The sequence below is a fragment of the Lissotriton helveticus genome, chromosome 5_1 (assembly GCF_964261635.1).
Source record: "Lissotriton helveticus chromosome 5_1, aLisHel1.1, whole genome shotgun sequence".
In the NCBI taxonomy this organism is placed as follows: domain Eukaryota; kingdom Metazoa; phylum Chordata; class Amphibia; order Caudata; family Salamandridae; genus Lissotriton; species Lissotriton helveticus.
This window is the reverse complement of record NC_136065.1, coordinates 376344567-376361922: the sequence shown is the minus strand read 5'-3', so window position 1 is coordinate 376361922 and position 17356 is coordinate 376344567. Positions and strand designations below refer to the sequence as shown.

Here is a 17356-nt window from a genome sequence, read left to right as displayed (position 1 = left end):
AAGATTATAGCTAAACCACCCCCTCTCCTTAGAGGTCTATCCCACCTAAGAGGGAGTAGTACTTAGAAACCGCGACCCCAAAATCATGGCTACATAATTGATCGCCCCATGTTTCAGTAATAAAAAACCCATCATGATGTTCTGTATCTATTAATTCCACAATTTCAAATTTGTGTTTAGGAAGGGAACGGGCATTAATTAGTGCAAGATGTAAATTATTCACTTTATCTTTAATATGGGTTGAACCACAAGTATTGGCATAAGGCCCAAGGGCCTAGTTTAAAAAGTTGCTGTTGCAGTTTGGGCATGTGGATGACGCTGGATCTGCCGGCAACATCAAATCAAATCGCGTGCAAGGAGGGCGTTGCGGCGTGCAAAGCACATGTAGCGCCTTACCTGTGTACTTAATTAGATTTTCGTGACCGATGGCAAAAGGTACAGGGGGTTCTGGTCCTGGGCCCAGTCCAGGGGCGGATGGGCTTGCCGCACACCAGCGGTGCTGCCGCTGTGCAGGCGCAAAATAGCCATCTTAAAGGAGGGGGCGTGTCCCAACAGAGCACTGGCGCCGGAAAGTAAAAGTCGTGGCCAAATAAAATGGGGCTTTTAACTGGTGCCCAGCAACCCCTACACCACCTCCAGGCTCCCCTGTAGGTGTTGCTACTGGTAAAACAGAGGTAAGGAAAGCAAACGTGAGAACAAAACTAAAAAAATCCTTAAAAACGGGTTGTGTCACCTGACAGGCGCCCATGTTGTCAGGAGCCAGGCACCTCACTAAGAGTACAAGGAAATGAAATCAATGCACGTTCTAGCAAGGTCTAGCAGTCATGTGATATCTTTAATATTAAAAACAAGCAAAGTTGGATGGGATCTTCCCCAGACTCCTTGTTTGGCCCTTCTCCATGTCCTAGAGGGTGTTGGGGGAAACAGTTACAAGCGTCATCTGTTGCTGTTGGGCCTTGTCATTGCCAAACGGGACCTGGCGCAAGCGTGGAAGAGTGAGCGGGCTCCCCCGTTGAGTGCTTGGAAAGCAGGGATTGATTATTGCATGGGATTGGAGCGCCCGGTATTTGAAGCAAGAGGGTGCCCCCGTAAACATTTCAAGATCTGGAAGAGGTGGGCGGAATATAGGGGTTTGACACTTGATCCCCCGGTGGAACCGGATGACGAGGAAACGGATTCAGTGGACGGGCTGCGGGCCTGAAGAGACACTGGCTCTCTTACTAGATTTGACCGATTACTGGTGACTGGCAATGATCACGTGCACGGGGCTCGGGAGGGATAAGGGGTGGGTAGTGGGCTCTTTTGGGGGTGTTGGGTGGTTGGGTGGGGTTGTTTCTGATTGGGCTTGCATTTTGCTTCTGTATACTTAACACTGTGGCAGGATTCTCCTGACTGTGGAGGTCTGCGGTTTTGCTTACCCGATCTATAAAATCAATACAATTTTGTTGTGAAAAAAAAAAAACAAGCAAAGTAGCAAGACACTGCTAGGATGTTAAAATAATTTCAGAAGCGACGCATACAACCTACAACTTGCTAGCAGTACACTCAGGCGAGCATTTGGGCAAGTGCACACGTGACCAGATGGTACACTTAAAAAAAAAAAAACAGTAAAAACAGTAACATGGGAAAAATTACCAATGCTAATGCAGTACAACACCATATGAGAGATGAAGCAAAAACCTTTTTAACAACTTACGTAATATTTAAAAAGTTTGGTACAATGAAATCCCCTGGCAGCAAACACTGTAATTGCACCAGAGCAGATGGTCAAAAGATGGTTATTTGAAAACCTTTAGTAAAAGGTAGAAAGTGTCGTCCACAGCATAATGCCTACATCCCTGAAAGGGCCTGCATAGCGATGCGATATGCTAGGAGTTGTTAGAGACGGGAAAGGAATACACAGCAAGCCGCCTACAACCACAACGAGCCAGCCGCGTCAATTGGAGCAGGGAGTATTAAGGACCGTAGAGTTATCTATAAGCATGTGATTTTAAACAACAACCTATTAAAAATAACATTTCCACTATCGCATTGTGTGTATATTAAGCATGCCGGTATGTTTTAAAGCATTCTGATCATTAGAGTATGGAGTGATGTTGCATGGGGACCCATCGTCTCCCGTGTGCAGCGTGTTTCATACAAGGTGGGGGTTCCCTGCATATCAGTTCACTTCACTCCGCTGGGGTATTGAGGGGGGGGAGGAAGGGGGGTCGTGGATTCTGTGGCGGTGGTGTATTCCAGTAAGTATATTTGTAGGGGTGCCCATATATCCCGTGGTCGGGAGGAGGGAGGTAGGAGTTCCGCATAAGTATGCAATTGCTCTTGGCAATCGATAAGGTCTTGAAGCCAATCCTTAAATTTTGGCGCCCTCGCTCTTCTCCACCTGCAAGCGATCCTTCTCTTATTTATTTATTTATTTATTCAAAGTTTTATATAGCGCGAACAGGATCCTTACAGATATCAGAGCGCTTCACAAAGACAGGGTAGGGGCAGTAGAGATAATGGGAACAGTATGATAGTCAATAACATGGTAATAACATGGATAATAAAAACATACATAAAACCAATCCAAATACAATCCATTAAGGAAGTAATATAGGACAGCATAAGTCATTGATCCCACTACAGAGGTGTTTAGGAGGATCAGTAAACCAACGTGTATCCGGTCTTGGTCGGTAGTAAGAGAGTAGCGTAGTAATGCCCCCAACAAGTAGCGTATAGTGCCAAGGGATAGGGTGAGCAGTGACATGAACCAATGCAGAGTCTCTGAACCAACCTCTATAACGATCAGGAGATCTTGGACAGAAGGATTGTTTTCACCTCTTTCTTGAAGAGTGCAGTGGAGGAGATCAGCCTTGTTTCAGGCGGGAGCGCATTCCAGATCCTGGGTGCCATTCCTGAGAAGGAGCGCTTGTAAGTTTTCACTTTCCGGAATCTACGAGGTTTCAGGAGTAGATTTTTTGTACTCCTATTGGATCTCGAACCTCCTGATATAGACAGCTTTTGGGCGAGGTAGTTGGGTGCCTTGTGGTGTACGGCCGCGTGTGTCATCACTGCAATTTTTAGCTGTATTCTGGCTTCAAAAGGCAGCCATTTTAGAGACTTTAAGTCTGGGGATATGTGCGAATGCTTTCTAGATCCAGTAATGAGTCTCGCGGCAGCGTTCAGGGAGGCTCTTAAAGGTGCTGTTGTGGATAGCGGGAGACCGCTGAGGGCCGCAATTCCATAGTCTATTCGAGGGATGACTAAAGCCTGTACAGCCGTTTGGAAGTCTTTGGCCGGGAGGAAAGGTTTAATTTTCCTCAGCGTGTTAATTTGGAAATTAGCTGCTTTTGTGGCATTGCTGACGTGCTGCTGCATGTTGAGCCTTGCGTCGAGTGTGATGCCTAGGGATTTCGCCGAGTCCACGATGGTAGGTTGGACATTGAGTGCTGTTAGGTTGTTGAGCCAGGTCTGGGTGGTGGAGATTTTCGCCGGAGGTGAGATGAGTAGGAACTCAGTTTTCAGGGCATTTAGTTTGAGGTGATTAACGGCCAGCCAGGATTGGGTGTTGATAAGCGTGGAGTTCAGATGTTTGATATCTTCCGGGGATTGTAACTTTAGATAGAGTTGTGTGTCATCAGCGTACATATGAAATTGAACATTGGATGCTTGAAGCAAGGTGGCGAGCGGTTCCATAACGAGGTTGAACAGTGTGGGGGAGAGGGAGGATCCTTGTGGGACACCTAGATCTGCAGGCACAGGTGTAGATAGCACATTGTCGATCTTGAACCTCTGAGACCGGTTGTGAAGGAAGGACGAAAACCACTTGAGAACAGTTCCCGATAGCCCCATTCTAGTACTTAGCAGCTCCAGCAAATTCTCATGCTTGACCGTGTCAAATGCTGAGGAGAGGTCAAGAAGGATGAGGAGGCAGGACTCATTGCGGTCCAGAATTTGGAGGGCATCATCAGTTATGTGTGTCATTGCTGTTTCCGTGCTATGTTTCGCTCTGAAGCCTGATTGATGAGGGTTGAGGAGGTCAAATTGATCAATGTGTTTTGTTAGTTGGAGTTGGACACATTTCTCCAGCAGTTTGGCCAGGGTGGGGATATTGGTGATGGGCCGATAGTTGTTTAGGTCAGCCGGATCAGCTGTAGGTTTCTTGAGTATAGGCGTGACTTGCCCCACCTTAAGGGAGTCTGGAATGTGGCCTTGTTGCAGAGAGCTGTTGATGATCTTGGTCCAGAGAGGGAGGAGCAAGGGGATAAAGTCTTTTACAGCATTAGCAGGTAGAGGGTCTGAGAGGTGATTAGAGGGCTTCAAGGTGTAGAGCAGTTTGTGAATTGCTTCTTCCGAGTAGGTATCGAAGTGCTGCCAGGAGGCCTTGTTTTTAGGTTGAGTGTCTGCCATTCTGGTGTGGTTGGGGTATCTGCTTACATCCAAGATGAGGTCATTTCTTATGTTGTCAGTCTTTAGTTTAAAGAAAGCAGAGAAGGCTTCACAGTGTGGGGTGTCATTTGTTGTGCTGTTTGATTGAGTGGGTTGTGCCTTTGTTTGAGTCTTGATAAGCTCGAACAGCTTTCTTGGCCTGTTCTTCGCTTGGTCCAACTGGCGGCTGAAGAAATCCGACTTTGTGCGCTTTATTTTCCTAAAGTAGGCATTTCTCTTGTTCTTAAGCTTTCTGAGATGCAGTGCTGAGGGATCCGATCTCCAGGTGCGCTCTGCCATTCGCATATTACGCCTTTCGTCATTGAGACTATCATCATACCAGGGGTTAGACATTTTGGTGGAGACTCTCTTCAGTTGCAGAGGGGCGACTTCATTGACTATTGTATTCATAGAGTCAAGGTAGTGGTCAGTCAGTGATTGAACATCTGAGGCCCCTGAAGGGGGAAGGAGGAGGTTGCCGATGTGGGGAGGTAGGGTAGAGGGGTTGAGATTCTTCAAATCCCTTTTCCATGTTTTGGTTTTGATTGGTTGAGTAGGGTTAGGTTTAACTTTTTCGTTGATAAAGAAGGTGATAATGTGGTGATCTGACCAATCGCAGGGTAGAATCGCCTCTAGTTGAATAGCGTTCTCTTTGGCAATGATGAGATCGAGTATCGCGCCTTTATCGTGTGTTGGTTTATCGCATAGTTGGGTGAGGTCAAGCGCATTGAGGAAAGTTTTTAGACTATTCACCACGGTATCTTTCTGATCGTTCCAGTGGAGATTGAAGTCACCCAGGTAGACTTGAGTGGTCTGCCGACCGGCATTGGAGGTGATCAGGTCCATGAATTGTTGGATGAATATGAGATTGTCACCAGGCGGGTGATAGATGAGATGTAAGGCACAGACTTGTTTGCCCTCACTGGTGATGTCAAGGCAGAGTAGTTCACAGGAGGAAAGGGGGGGGAGGTGACTTGAGTAACGGAGAGATTGCTCCTAAAAATGCATGCAATTCCCCCGCCCATCTTGCTAGGAGACCTGTCCAGCCTAATGATGTGATAGTTGGGGGGGACTAGTATGTCCATAATCGGGGTAGAGGCTTCAGTGAGCCACGTTTCTGTTAGAATGGCTAAGTCCAGATCCCTTTCTGAGACGAGATCCGCGATGTCGGAGGAATGTCTCTGGGCCGATCTGCAGTTTAATAGGATGCATTTGAGTTTGGGAGAGAGAGGGGTGGACGAGCTTTCTAGTGTGAGGGGAACTTTTCTGAGGTTGTTAGGGACGGAGCCTCTGTTGTTGAGTGTTGGGAGCCTTAGAGGGTTTGTAAGAATTGTGGGTATGGGGATGTGTGAGTTGGAAAAGTCTTTTACCGGACCTGGGCCATAAGAGCGCAGGAGAGAGCATAGGTCGCGGTCCGACAAAGGGTTGAGAACACGACGGGGGCGGCGGGAATTATTGCGAACGGGGATAGTAGTCCATTGATGGTGTCGTCGAGGGCGAGGGTATGTAGGGAGGGTGCGTCGTTTGTAGGGTAGTGGGATGGTGGGAGGTAGACTGGGCTGTGAGGAGAGAAGGTCTTTGATTGTGTGGATGTCTTTTTTGATTTGTAAGATTTCCTCTTTGACTTGTTGGAGGGTGGATAAAGTCAGGTCAGGAGGGACATTGGGGAGGGCGTTGGTGGAGAGAGCCGTTGGTGAGTGGTTGAGTAGTGTGCAGGGGAGCCGGCAGGGTATCAGGGGGGGGGTATACTAGCGTTGTTGCGGGGTTCCGCGGTGCTACTGAGTGGGATGGTATTCACGGTGTGACCGTGTTTGTGGGCGAGGGGTGTGGGTGATGTAGGTGAGACAGGCGGTGGGTGGGAATCATAGGTAGTGACTTCAGTGGGAGACGGTGCCGGTGAGTAGAAGAGTGAGTGAAGGCTGAGGACAGTGGGGGAGACCGGAGGGTAGTGAGGGCTGAGAATAGGAGGTGGGAGAGCAGGGGATGCTAAGGTAAGGGAGGAGGTATGTTCAGTATCTTTTGTTGGGAGGGAGATAGAGTTGTGAGTGGGAGTGGGGAGGGAGCAGGGCAGGGAGAGGTGTCTGCCGCGGGGGGGATGGGTGGATAAACTCCGAGTGATGGTGTGTGCAGATGTAGGCGTGTTGTGAGTGGGAGTTGTTGTGTCAGGTGTGAGAGACTCGTGGGTGGGAGTAGGGAGGGAGATGGGGAGGGGGAGGTGTTTGTCATGGGGGGGATGGAAGGGGGGGGTGGATAAACTTTGGGCGGTGGCTTGTTCAGATGGTGGTGTGTTGTGGGCGGGGGATGTTCTGTCCGGGGGGGGAGGGATGGAGGGGGAATGGGTGGGGATAAGAAGGGTCATGTTAGAGGGGCTGCTAGTATGTGCGGTGGCGTTATTTGTGACTGTCCAAGGGGAGTGGTGGGCGTTAGCAGCAGGTGGGCCATTTACTGGGGTGTTAGGGGTAGAGGTGTAGTAGGTGGTGGCTGCGACGTCAGGGGTGGGAGTGCTGGCGGAGTTCTGAGTGGGGGTCCGCAGCTTGGAGAGGTGCTCTTTGAACTTGGGGAACAGGTTGTCTAGTAGTTCCAGATTCTTGTCCGTGGATTGGATTAAGACAATCCCGGTATTGTATATAGTAATGGTAGACCTGCCAGGGAAGAGGTGGGAAGGTGTGATGGTGAGAGTTAGGCCATGAGCTGTTTTCCTGGTGGTGGAGACTGTGAGTAGGGATAGGAAAGTTTTTCTCCATTGGGCTCTGCGTGAGGTGTGGAAGATAATGTCAGTGTTCAGGGCTCCATTGCCCGGTGAGAAGTAAGTGTCGGCAAAGGGTGTTTCAGGGTGCGCCCTCAAGAAGTTGTGTTTAAAACGTTTAGTGGCATTTTTGGAGAGCGGAGTGGAGGGGTAGTTAATTCTAAACGTGTGCTTGCCGTTAAGCTCCATATTAGAGAGGTTGTGGTGTTAGGAGTAGGAGATGGGACGATAGTACAAGCTGTCAGCCGCTAGTTACAGGGCCAAGGAAGACACTAGTGAGTGTCGCTAGTGATAGCCTATAATATAAATAATATATTGGAATAAAAATAAAATACCTATGCAGGTAGTAAAATACCTGAATCGAAAGTGACAGTAGTGAGTAGTCAAAAATATGTGAGGTACATGTGTCAGTAACAAAATACAATTGCAAACAAAAGTCAAATGCAGAAAAGGTATTCACATTCTGTGCATTACAAATGATCAAGATAAGATAAAGCTAGGAGTGTAATACTGCAATAATAGGCAGACAATCTTTCATATATGAGGTAGCAATCTACGCGATGCATATGATCAAAATATAGGTAGAGGTATAAAATTACAATAATAGGCAGACATTCTTTCACACTAGTCTAAAGTACTAAAGTCCAATAGAGACTAGTCTAAAATGGCCGCCAGGTAGTACAGGTCGAGACAGTAGTCCTCTGTTTGTTGCAGTTGTTTCGATAGCAGGGAAGAGCAGCTTCCCTTCACTAGCATGCAGGCAAGGGGAGATAGAGACATTAGTCCTCTGTCTGCTGCTATTACTTTGAGCACCGGGGATGGGATTACACTTTCGGTTTAAGCAGGCAGAGCTCAAGTCTAGCTGGGAGGAATTCTTATCTCTGTGTGGGGGAGTTGAGCTAAGGGGCCTCGTGGACAACAGAGGTAGGTGGGGGATTTATTGCTACAGTTTTATGACTCCAACCATTTTGAACCAAAGGAGTTAGTTTTTAAAAGAGAGCAGGCGGGTGGGGGAGGTAAATACCTTAGGTTTCTGTGTGCCTGTTAATTTTGCCCGTAGAGTTATAACAGAGCAATGCTTTATCCCATGATGATGATGATCCCTTCCGCTTCGTATAAGTGGTATTTCATTCACTCCTATAAACATGTTCTTCTTTATTTGTTTGTTGAGCTGTGCTTAGCTCTCGCGGGTCCGCGGCTCGGGAGTGTGATGATGTGCCTGTTTTTGCTGGCAACCTGCGTCCCAGGCCCTTCTCAGCCCTCAAGACCGTCAGCGTTCCTCTGCTGGGTGAGGGCGGGAGGGGGGGGGTTGCGTTGTCGTGTCCCGGTTCTGGTCGACAGTGGGGGAGGGTCCGGTGCCTTTTTCGTTGTGTAGAGCGGGATAACCGCTCCGCGCACAGTGCTACCACACTCCGGTGCAAGGGAGGGGGCCAGCTTCAGAGCCGGTAATTCACTTCAGCCGCGGCTCTACCGCGGTGCGAGACACCCGCTGCATACATTCCCAGCAAGCCATCAAAGACCAAGCCCTTGCGCTCCACTGCGGCAATGTGGGAGGCGAGAGGTTAGCGGCGGGCAGCCGATGGGGCATGGACGAGGATGGCGTCGTCGTCCCGCATCCGGCCGCCGGTGGGGCTAGGGGACGTTGTCGGCTTCAGGGGCAGGAGCCCTTCAGGTATCCACAGACCGGTGGAGGGGATGAGCTTGAGCTTCAAGCCGACCGCCGCCTAGCCTCCGTAGGATCGAGGCTTGGCGGGAGCAAGAGAAGAAGGCAAGAAGAAGGATCTTCTTTCAAATCGGTGGGTGTCCACACTCCGGTGTAGGGGGGGGAGGGAAGCTTCAGATCCGCAGGCAGGAGACTCACTATGTCCCCCAACCGATGCAGGTTCCAGAGTCCGCTGCAGGCTCCTCAATCCGGTGCAGGGGGGAGGGGGCGAGCTTCGGAACCTCCGTTGGCCCTCCGTGAAGGCTCCGCAGTCCGGTGCAGGGGGGGAGGGGGGTGGGGGTGAGCTTCAGAACCACTGCCGACCCTCCGTAGGCTGGCGACAGTCCTCCGTTGGGGGTGGTGATGTCTCCAGGCGATCCGGACTGAGAGACGAGTGGCTCGCAGCTGGCTCCAGCCCTCCGCCGTTCGAGGTAGAAAGAGCAAAAATAAATAAAAGTATGCTGGTTACAATCCTGTTACTCTCACGTAATCGGTTTCACGGAGCGGTGGGTGCTGACAGGGATAAGTCCAACAAGTGGGATCCCCAGCACAGGGAGCTCTTAGCAAGCTCCTGCTCCGTCGGCCATCTTGCTATGTCTTGGCTACCATCTTGGCGAGGAGGAGTGCAGGGAAGTGTATCTGCGGATTTTGGTAGCCAGAGGTTCAGTGTATCCTAACAGTGTGGTCAGGGGGTCATCTGGAACATGTAGTCCTGTCATGTGGTCCAATGGCGCAAGTACCTCCGTCTAGAAGAGGCGAACTGGCAGACAGTCCCAGGCTATGTGTTTAAAGTCAGCGCCTTCACTACCGCAGCGGTCACATCTGTCATTATCGCGAAGTCATAGGCGATGTAGTCGCGCTGGCGTGTAGTAGAGACGGTGGACATATTTATAATGAATGATGAATGATTTGAAATTTGCTGTTAGCGGAGATATCTCCTGTTTGTTGCAGCAAAAGGACCACTGCTCATCAGTTAACGGATGTTCCAATTCCTCTTCCCATCTGCCCTTTGCTAGAGGGGGGGGTTCATGTTCTCTGTCTTTCTGTACTGTGCGGTGCGGTATAGTAGTGATATCACGTGGGAGGGAGCGGTTTGTTGTAGAAGGGCGTGTTAGGGGGACATGATGGGGGCTCCTGTGGGAAGCAGGGAGTAAGGGCTTTCACGTCTTGACACAGTCTGACATAGTAGAAGCGCTCTAAGAGGGAGGTCTTTGGAGCCAAAGAACTATTTGCTCATGCAGCATTTGCCCCCAGCGTAAAGTTGTCCCCAGGTTTGTATGGACAGCTTACGGAGGAGTAGGCGACCGCGCCTTCTTGTGTAACAGGGATATCTTGTCTACTGGAGAGGAGTAGGAGGGGGAGTATAGCAGAGCGCATTGTTTGAGGTTCGCTAGGTCTTGCCATGCTCTAGTGGTGATTGTACAGTGGTGAAGGCAAGGCACCTCGGGACTGAAGGAGTGCTCAGGTAGGCAGGGCATGGGGTCGGGGGTCATATATCCGTCCTCAATCGCAAGGTGTGGCATGGTGGGGGGGTTATCCAAGATGAGGCAAAATGGGCTTGGGCACAACTAAAGTATAACTCTAGGTCCGGTATTTCGAATCCACCATCGCAGAAGGGCCGTGTGAGAGTCCCAACGCAGCCTGGCTATTTTTCCTCCCCAAGTGAGTCTTATGAGGGAGTCTTAATGGTCGAGAAAAAGTGTTGGCTGGGGGAGTAGAGGATATTGCCGAATAGATGTAATAGTTTGGGCAATATTACCATTTTTATAAGAGCAGCTCTACCAGCCATTGACAGGGGCAATGCGATCCACCTTGTGATTTTTTCAGTTATTGAATCCAATGCGCTTCCATAATTGGCCTTCATTAATTCCTCGCGGTTGCCGGAGATAACTAAACCGAGGTAAGTGAGTGTGTCATCGCACCATTTTAGGGAATAATCCGGTTCGAATTTTGGAGTGGAGTCGGTGAGGGGATAGATTTGGGATTTTCCCCAATTGATATTGACCCCAGAGAGCTGTCCGCAGAGAATGAATAGTCTGAGAATGGGGTTCAAGCTTTCATCCAGGTTTCGTAAGTTAAGGGTGAGATCATCTGCATATAAAGAAATTAATATGTGTCTTTCAGGCAAAAATGTTGGTAGATCTTGGCGGCGAGGGGTTCAATGGCCAGGGCAAACAAGAGGAGAGATAGGGGGCACCCCTGTCTGGTGATTGGGCTATTGTGAAGGTGGATGATCGCATGCCATTGACCAACGCTGTAACTTGCAGGCCCGTGTATTGTAGATTTATCCAGGCCAGGAATGGGAGACAGAATCCCATGCAATGTAGTACAAAGGCTAAAAAGTCCCATTCCAGGTAGTCAAACGCCTTAGTGGCGCCTAGAAAATGGCAGCCACGTTCGTGTCAGGGTCGATATCATGAAGGATCACAAAGGGGGTGTGCAAATTATGGGAAGTGCCCCTGGTCGGCACAAACCCCGACTGGTCGGGGAGGACCAATACAGGCATGAGAGGACTGATGCGATTAGTTTAGCTAGAATCTTGGCAGCGACATTAAAAAGGGACAGGGGCCTATACGAGTTAACTTGTGTAGTCGGCTTCCCCGGTTTAGGTAGGGAGATAATTAGTGCTTCGCGCATTGATTGAGGCAGAATACCCGACTCCCAAGCTTCTTCAAAGACATGGCGCAGTACCGGAATGAGCAGATGACGAAATGTCTTATAAAATTCGTCCGGGAGGCCATCCGGCACCGCCAGATTGTAGTTGCATTATAGCTGAGATAATATCCTCGTCTTCGTGATGTGCAAGGAGGAATTCTCTCTAACCATCTCCTAGCCAAGCGATAGCAGTGTCTTCAAAGAATGGGTTAAAATCTACTGAATGCTTTCTGTGCGTTTTGTATAGATTTTTTATAGAATCTTTTGAAGATGTCGACTATGTCTGAGGTGCTTCTATGTGTTTGGCCATCTTCGTCCTCTATCTCTAGTATGGTACTGGCAAAGCAGGGGGGGAAGCGGGGGGCGTGAATTCTAGAGGCCAGTGCTTTTCCCGGCCTCTCTCCCTCGCCATAACGGCGTGCCTGATTGTATTTCCTTCTAAATTTACCCTCCCTTTCAACCGTCTCTTGGTAATCGGTGAATAGGTCGCGTAGGTGCGGTTTCAATTCTGGGGTAGGTGAAGTTTGAATAGACAGTTCCGTTTGTTTGATATCCAGTTCTAACTTTCGTAGTGTGGTTAGGATATCTTTAAAGATTCCCCTGCTTTTGGCGATGCAGATACAGCGTATCTTCAAGGCCTCCCATACCGTAGAGTAATGCGGAACGAGTTTTCATTTCGGGGGAAGAAGTCTGATATTTCTTGCTCGAGTTAGTCTTTGAAAACTGGATCTAGTAATGTTTGTGGGTTGAGACGCCAGGAGATGTAGGGTGGGTCTTCATGAGGTGGTGTGAGAGTGAGAAGTACGGGAGAATGGTCTAAATATGTGCGAGAGAGGCGAGGCGCATGCGACATCCAGGTTGCTAATCCTTTGTCTATTAGCCAACTGTCTATGCGAGACCAAGAGGAATGAGCAGTGGAATAGCAAGAACCTTCTAGGGGTTTGTGGGTGGAGCGTTCTCCAAGCGTCTATGAAGTCGTGTTCATCTACAATGCTTTTGAGGGCATGCTCTGCATTAGAGTAGTGGAGAGTCTGTGAATGCGACCTATCCAGAGTCGGGTTTATGGTAACAATGAAGTCTACCCCCCATAACAGGTGCGTAGAGCCTATGTCCAGTATTTTGCCCCAAAGGATGCAGAAAAATTCCGGGTCATCAGTATTGGGTCAGTAGCAAGAGACAAGTGTGATGGATTGTGCAGATAACCTTCCCCATAGGATGCTGTAGCGGCCCTGTGGGTCTCCATAAGATCCAATGGGGGTGTAGGGGAACGTGAGTTTCACCAGGATGAGGGTTCCCAGGGCATATGAAGAGTAAGACGAGAAACATCTGCTGCTTGCCCAGTGGGCTGAGAATGTGGGGGATGCGGTGGGAGCGAGATGTGTTTCCTGGAGCATATATTAAACTGAACAACTGCCAATACTGTTACCTCGAAATTTATAGTAAACAACCATACTGGAATGTAACACAACATGGGTCCGAGACTCATCATTAAGTCTGAATTAATCCTTTTTGTTTTATTTCATGTATCAAAAACAATTACTTTTTTGAATTTCACCAGATCATGTGGGTGAATTGTACTAAATGTATGTTATTTTTTTGGTGTTGTAATTTAAGATGTTAAAAAAAGAAGAAAAAAATCTGGTGTTGGGTCCGCCATAGCCGGCATCCGCAGCTGGCCACCAAGCCGCAGTCGTTCATACCCGGGAAGGAGGTGCAGCGCCGCCCCTGCGAGGCCAGAGCAGGTAAGCCAGGCCCCGTAGCGGCGCGAGTGCTTCGGCGGCCACGGGGGTACCAGCAAACAGCGCAACTCGATCACCTCTCGTGCCTGTCTACGTCTCCGCCGGTAGCACCAGTGTCTCGGCGTCCACACAGGCACGCTGCCTCAATCAGGTATGGTAGGACGCGGTGCCCCGCCAGAGGGTGGCAGGCCCAGCCTCCGCGAGAGAAGGTAGCAGCTCCTCAAGTCAGCGGCAGCATAAGCCCAACGGGGGCTCCGGCAGTGTAAGGTCAGCGATAGGATCTGAGGCCACTGTTACTTTGAAAGCAGTGATTCTGCCGCATGCAGCGCAACAGTATCCCGGCTTGATCGCCAGGAGGCCGCAGCCGCCATTTTGCCTGTACCGCTGGGTGGAAGAGATGTTTGCATTTCTCAGGTTCAGGGCAGGGGTGCGAGTGGAAAAGTAGTGCACCGGGTGCTTCGTGGCTTAGGCGGTCAGATAGAACCGTTCATCTGCTTGTTAGTCGGGAGATGAAGAGGATATTCAGTGGATAGGCTCCCGAGCAGCAAGAGCCTCACATACGTGCGGCCATCTTGTTTGGCGCCCTCTAGTGCCCCCCCTTGATCTAGATCTTTAAATGAACAGCAAATGTGGTGAGATAAGAACAAAATCAACAGCCAAATTTACAGAAAAGCTTGTAGTAACTCAAAATACAAACGCTTCTGTGAAGTGCTCTTTACGGATTTAAAAAAGTTCCTGAGGCAGTAACTAAAATAAGACAAGTGGAAGGCTAGAAGTGGTGTGGTGCTGCTCCGTGGAAGTGAACAACCAGAGAAAAGGTGGGACAAATAGGAAAGATTAACCACTTGGAAGCAAGAATTTTTAAGGACACTGAACGAAACCAATGAAAAGCAATGGGAGGCCTGGAAGCCCATAAAGTATATACAATATGTCTAGAAGAGACAGCGCAAGTGCTGTCTAGGTTCAACCTAGAAAGGACCTAGGATTCACATACCCTGAAGGGATTGGTATACATGCCTAAATAACACGGACAATTTGCTACTATACGCTATCATTTGAAGAATCCTCATTGTTTAACAATGGTGCAATCAAAGAAGTTCCATTAACAGAAAGGGGAAGAGGTTGATATTCTGAATATTTTGTCAGCTGATGAGGACTTGGCGACCTATGCTTCATACTATGAAAACTACAAATGATCCACAACACAACCGCAAGCCACAACACAAACGAGCATAATTATAGTGCTTCAAACACTACGCTGGCTACCAAAAGCACATTCACAACTTTTCAAGCACTCGGCATTGTCCCTAAAACAGTCCAAAGAAAAGACACACAAAACTTACAATAAGAGTTATAAATCAAAAACAGGACACTTGACTTGCTGTCCCAGACTATAGAAAAAGTCCACTGGACGATCCTCTTTCTTAGTCCAAGTGACAAATATTTGGAATTCCTTGTTGCCAAACGACACCAAATCACCTAGAATTCAGGTAGTAGGCGAAAACCTGCCTATTCCTAAGGTAAAAATCTGGGCCCTCTGGACCCTCTGATGCCAACATCTAATAATTTCAAAACATTCTGCCCAGAGTGATCAAAGACCCAGGAATTCTAAAATCAGATCAGTCATGAGCAAAGCAGCACACGGACACAAAGTAAATATAAACGTCTTAGGCTGTCACATTAGGACGCTCTTACAGTTGGATACTGTCAAAGTGGAGTGGACAACAGAGGCTAACAAACTGAACAGGAAAAAATGCACTAGAAAGTCACATCCCAGATCCACTTATTGACGACTGATCAGTGCAGGCTGGGCAACTACAGAGCACAAACTGCAAAGGAATCATTGGTATTCGAGGGTACCAAGCCAACTGTATTCAATAATTCACAACAGGCTGCATAACAACTATACTCCATTGCAGCCCCGAAAAAGGTGCAAGTGACCTAGAAGAGGAACTGCTCCCTGCTATTAGGGTCAGAGGCAGGTACTGCTTTGAGGGCAGTGTACACCATGATTCTTTCAGAGTTAATATATGTATTAGTTCTGGAGGTTAAGAATTTACTCTGCATGGAAAAGTACAGAGAAAAGGAGTCAGGATACTTTGGATCTTACCTTTTCCCACATCGTTCACACACATACGGCTTCTCTCCCGTGTGCTGCCGCACATGTGCGATCAGTGAGCTGGCTTGAGTGAAGGCCTTTCCACAGATTAGGCACTGGCATGGTTTTTCACCTGTTGGAGGACATGGGTAATAAAAGATCAGGAACACACAAGGTTTGTCAATCGAAGACTGCACGAACCACACAAAATATGGAAAAAATAGCCCAAACAAACAAGTTACTTTACCTTCGCTAACACCTTATTGGATCGAGACAATCTAGCTGCAGATTCCTTAATTCCTTGGCTTAGAATAATCCCCAGGAGTCAGACTACATCTCGTCAACTTGCACACTAGAAGGTAGCATTGTGTGGCTCCACATGGCATCTTCAGGGCTGGAAATGCCGTTCTCAGTCCTATATAGGCACAGCCCTGGTGCGTTGACCTCAGTTTTTGACTATTTTTTTGCTCCAGAAGCACAGAGCCAAACTGAGGTGGAATGACAAGTGTGCCAAAGAAAGGCCCTGAAGGATCTCTTAAAATTGAGATACACAGTTTGCCGAACGGGGAGGATGGGAGGGCTGGTAAGGATTCTGCAGCTAGAAAGGGTCTCTATCAGATGAAGCATTATCAAACGTAAGTAGCTTGTTCATATGACAAGGAATTCTAGCTGCAGATACCTCACCTTAGCACAGATATCAAAGCAATCTCTCCCCAAATGAGGGTCGAAGGACTGTTATACTAAAAAGGCCTGGAGGACCGAACAGGCAAAATGCCTATCAAGACAGACTTCTATCTGTAGCGCCGTGGACACAGCTTTAGCTCTAATGGAATGAACTCCAAAACCCTCAGCATGCTGCTTATTAGCCATTGCATAGCGGACTTTAATACAGAGGAAAATCCATCTGGAGATGGTTCTCTTATGAACTGCCTTGCCTTGATCTCTTCAAGAACTCTAGGCAACAGTGGCATTGGCAGAAAGGCGTACAGGAGTCCGGAGCTCAACTTGAGAAAAAATGCATCTCCGAGTGAGAGGCACCTTAGAAATTCTAATGCTCAGAAGTGTTTACATTGTAGATTCTCGTCCATGGCGAATAGATCTAACCAAGGATCTCCCCAATTTCTGAACAGACCTTGTGCCACCTCCATATGGAGACTCGTGATCTGTGACGCATTGGCTAATGAGTACGTCCACTCTGGCGTCAGAGAGCCTGCCAGTTGTTGAACCACTAGGAAAATGCCCTGACGTTCCAGCCATGTTGCACAGGGCCGCTTGACACAGGGTCCACAACGCCACCACTTTCAGTGTCCGGGGAATCACACTCAGTTCAAACAGGTTGATGTGGAGCTGAGACTCCGCCGGAGACCAGAGTCCTCCGATCTCCACCTCTCCCTGATGGCCACCCCAACCCAGGAGTGACACATTTGTTACTACTGTGAGATCAGGGTGTGGAAGGTGTGAGAAAGTGGCTCTGTATATACTGGACCAAAGTAAGGTACAGTGTGCACAGAGACTGCAGTCCCCAGAGGTATGGCAGAGGCTAAAACTAGATACAGTCTTACTCTGTAAAGTGGTAGCTTGGTCGAGCAGTAAGGCAGTACCAGAAGACAGTGCAAAGCATTTGTTGTACACACTCAGTCAGCAAAAGGTTTAACACACTCAAGAACTGAACTCTAGGCCAATTGTTTTATATCAAAAGATATAGGTATTTTTTTTTTAGAACCAACAAGGTATCAAAATATACTTTTGCAGCATAGATTACTACAGTTAAATACTTTTCAAATAGACAATAGTCTCTTTGAATACAATAGTTACAGTGTGTTGCAGTAGGCAACACTATTTCAAACACAATGCAACATTGAGCTCAATGGGGATTTTCAGTTAAATGCAATTAACTACTTTGTAGATTACTTTTCTCACCACAAGACTGGATCCTAGATTCAGTCTGAGGACACGACCTGTAAACAGTTAAGTAAAAGCGTTTTGGTTACAGTAGTGATTTTTAA

At 48.3% G+C, this 17356-nt stretch overlaps 1 protein-coding gene across 6 annotated transcripts in view; it reads right to left on the bottom strand.

Annotated features, from left to right (window-relative positions):
* The window catches only part of ZBTB17 (zinc finger and BTB domain containing 17), a 417671-nt gene that overhangs the window by 187747 nt on the left and 212568 nt on the right, over positions 1–17356 (bottom strand). For all 6 annotated transcript variants that reach the window (XM_078642537.1, XM_078642540.1, XM_078642535.1 and 3 more), the window contains one exon: positions 15363–15483. In XM_078642537.1, the coding sequence (XP_078498663.1) occupies positions 15363–15483 (121 nt within the window). The remainder of the gene's footprint in view (positions 1–15362; positions 15484–17356) is intronic.